This window comes from Tupaia chinensis, unplaced genomic scaffold, assembly GCF_000334495.1.
Source record: "Tupaia chinensis unplaced genomic scaffold, TupChi_1.0 Scaffold000168_1, whole genome shotgun sequence".
Taxonomy (NCBI): Eukaryota; Metazoa; Chordata; class Mammalia; order Scandentia; family Tupaiidae; genus Tupaia; species Tupaia belangeri.
In genome coordinates this window covers 506,137-509,213 of record NW_006159643.1, presented here as the reverse complement: position 1 = coordinate 509,213, position 3,077 = coordinate 506,137, and the positions used below count along the sequence as shown (strand labels likewise).

Genomic DNA, 3,077 nt, shown 5'->3' with positions numbered 1-3,077 from the left:
TTAAAAACTAGTAAGAAGGATAAATAAAATTATTTTTAAAAATATGAATAAGTTACATCAAGATGCTCAAGAATGCACCTCTGGGATAAAATGTGACTGCCCCCCTCCCCCAGCTATCATTTAAGAAATCACAATAAAATGATCCTATAAATTACAGAGAGCAGAATAATTAAATAGCAACTTTCAAGCTTTTTAGATGCCTTTCTTCAAGTAAAATCTTTTTCTGCAACCCAATATATAAAACAGAAAAAAATAGAGCTATTTCAGTGGAGGGTGTGGCACGGAAGATGAGTTCTGTCCATTCAACCCTCTTCCTGGCCTTTCACAGCCTGCCACACAGTTTGAAAACTAAGAGGGGATCTTAAAAAGTTCATGAAAACATAGAATTAAAATTTGAAGTCTACACATAACTTTTTCATAATACTCATTTTCCATGAACCTTTTGAAGATCCCTTGTCCTATTTAATACATTCTCTTGACCCTAAATGCCATGTCAGAGCTAGAAGAAAAAACAGACACACCTTCAATCTAACATTTATTTATTTAGTGGCTTATTTTGCAACTGTAAATCACTAGTATACCTGTAATTCTTTTTCGTAGTGTGTTCAACTAAAGAATAAGCAAAACACAGCATAGGTCGGTTTAAAAGAAATAATGATACTTCTCAGTGTAATTTGCAAAAGGAAGAAAGTCTTAGGCCTACTCCTTGGAAATTAATATGGAGTAACCATAAATATATTCAGCCATTTTTGAGTTATTCTGGGAGGTTTGTGTATGGTCCCACGCAGAGCATCAAAGTTCCTCTTTGAAATATCCCAGCTTTGCCAATGACATCTCTTTTCTCAACTGCATAACTTCCCAAAACATCTGATCAACTACACAAAGAGAAGAGACAGACATGGATCATAAAATAGCACCTTAATTATTTTTAATGTTTTACTAAAAATTTAAGATAAACTGAAATGAGATTTGGACACTTCCTAATGATATACCCAAAAGCTAGACATTCGATAATTAACACAAATTTTCCCACGTACTCATATACATCCCAGTTTTATCAATAAATAAGCAATAATCACTAGTTCTGTCTGAACTGTTTGTTAGCTATATCAAAGACCATCACTTTATCCCAAGAAAAAGGCAGACATTTCAGCATCCTGAGTAACTGGCAATGCTTTTGCCTTCATAAGTAAAAGCAATGCTCAAGTTTTCAAGTGTTACTACCTAACTTAACACTCTTTGCTATATTTTGGCCATTTTACTCTACATTAACACTAACAGAGGGTGAACAGGGAAAGAAGCAAAACAAGCATCAATCCAGAAAACTCAGTAACATTCTTTGGGAATACCAACAGAGAAAAGTTTTCTGTGTGGCACAAATTTAAAATAAAAATAACTGTTGAAGATAATCCATAAATCTCAATTATCTATTCATTTAAGCCCTCACTCTAAATGAGGAAAAGTTGGCTCCATTTCTCAGATAGTAAGAGGGCTTCATTTGATATACAAGAGAGTAGACTGATTTAGATCAGTAGTTCACATCTGGGGGAGACTTTGCCCTCAGGATACATTTGGCAATGTCTGGATACATTTTTCATTGTCATTTCTGGGGGACACTGCTGGCATCTAGTGAGTAAAGGCCAGAGATGCTGTTAAACATCTTACAATGAACAAGACAGGTTCCAGAAACTGTGCGTTATATTTAACTACACTAAATCCCTTCCAGTACAAGACACAGATAATACAGATTTAATAATCAGAAACACTTGTTTGCTATACTTTATTGACATAGTATATAATGGATAACAAATACTGTCAAGTGGAGGAATGACAGAAACCAGAGAAGACGCCATTTTTATCACCATCACTCATGACACTTTCTTCTGGCTTTCGTAAAGCAAACTATCCTTTCGTCTTTCCTACAAGCTTTTTATTTTAACAAGGAAAAAATATGCTTCACAATTTAACTTAACATAAATCATCTATTCTCCAACTTAACAGATCTTCAAAAAGATTTCAATCTTATTAGCCATAAAAAGTATTATACAGCTTAAAGATTACTTTTACACTATGAAAGTAATGATTATTAATGTTGAAACTCAACATTAATTAGAGACAGGTTTCATCCCTAGTAGGTATTAAAATCCAATTATATGGGGAACCAGCAGTTAGCGTAATGGCTATGTCACTGGACTCCCACATAGTCAACCGCAGTTCGTGTCCCGGACCCAGTGGCTTAAAACTCACGCTGGGCGCGTGTGCGTGCGTGCCCAAGATCCCGAGAGGAGAATGGAGGAGAAGGGATTGCGGCGTGACCATCCCCCATGGGGGGTGATTTCTCGCTTTCTGTCTCTATGTCTCTCTCTCTCTGTCTGTCTGGCGAGCACACGCGCCCTACAATGAAAATCTCTCAAAAAAAAAAATCCAATTATATGATACTCTAAATAAGATTTTTTTCAACGTACTAAAGCTTGAGAAAGGCTAATCTAAGTTTTTATCATCATTCATTCCGCAGAAGTAAGATTCACTGGTTCACATCACTAAAGAACAGTAGGCCTCTACTAGTTTCTAAACACAATATTTATTTTCAGCACCTAAAAATATATAAACAGGGAAATTTGTCACAACTTTAATAACTGGCATAGACTTCCCAGCCTAGTATCTGCTCTTAGGTTGTCAAGAAAGTCATGATGTATTTTTCTGTTTTCTATGCAAAAATGCATCATGACTTTCTTGCAACCTTTATTTCTGATTAAAACAATCAAATGTTTCAAGAGATACCACCAGGGGCACAGGGGCCAGCAGGTGACATGGTGGTTAAGATTGTAGAATCCCACATGTCTGACCACAGTTCAAGTCTGGACCTGGCAGCTTACTTCTCACTTTTTCTCTCTCCCTCCCTCTTCCCCAGGGGCCAGCAGGTGACATGGTGGTTAAGATTGTAGAATCCCACATGTCTGACCACAGTTCAAGTCTGGACCTGGCAGCTTACTTCTCACTTTTTCTCTCTCCCTCCCTCTTCCCCGCTTCCTCCCTCCCTCCCTCCCTCCCTCCCTCTCTCCCTCTCTCTCTCTCTC

The 3,077-nt window shown here is 37.2% G+C and overlaps 1 protein-coding gene across 3 annotated transcripts in view; it reads right to left on the bottom strand.

Moving 5' to 3' along the window:
• Nucleotides 1-522: 522 nt before the first annotated feature.
• The window catches only part of RAB3IP (RAB3A interacting protein), a 60,692-nt gene continuing 58,137 nt past the window's right edge, over nt 523-3,077 (bottom strand). For all 3 annotated transcript variants that reach the window (XM_006146173.3, XM_006146172.2, XM_027770918.1), the window contains one exon: nt 523-875. In XM_006146173.3, coding sequence (XP_006146235.1) covers nt 793-875 — 83 coding nt within the window. In that variant the 3' untranslated portion in view covers nt 523-792. The remainder of the gene's footprint in view (nt 876-3,077) is intronic.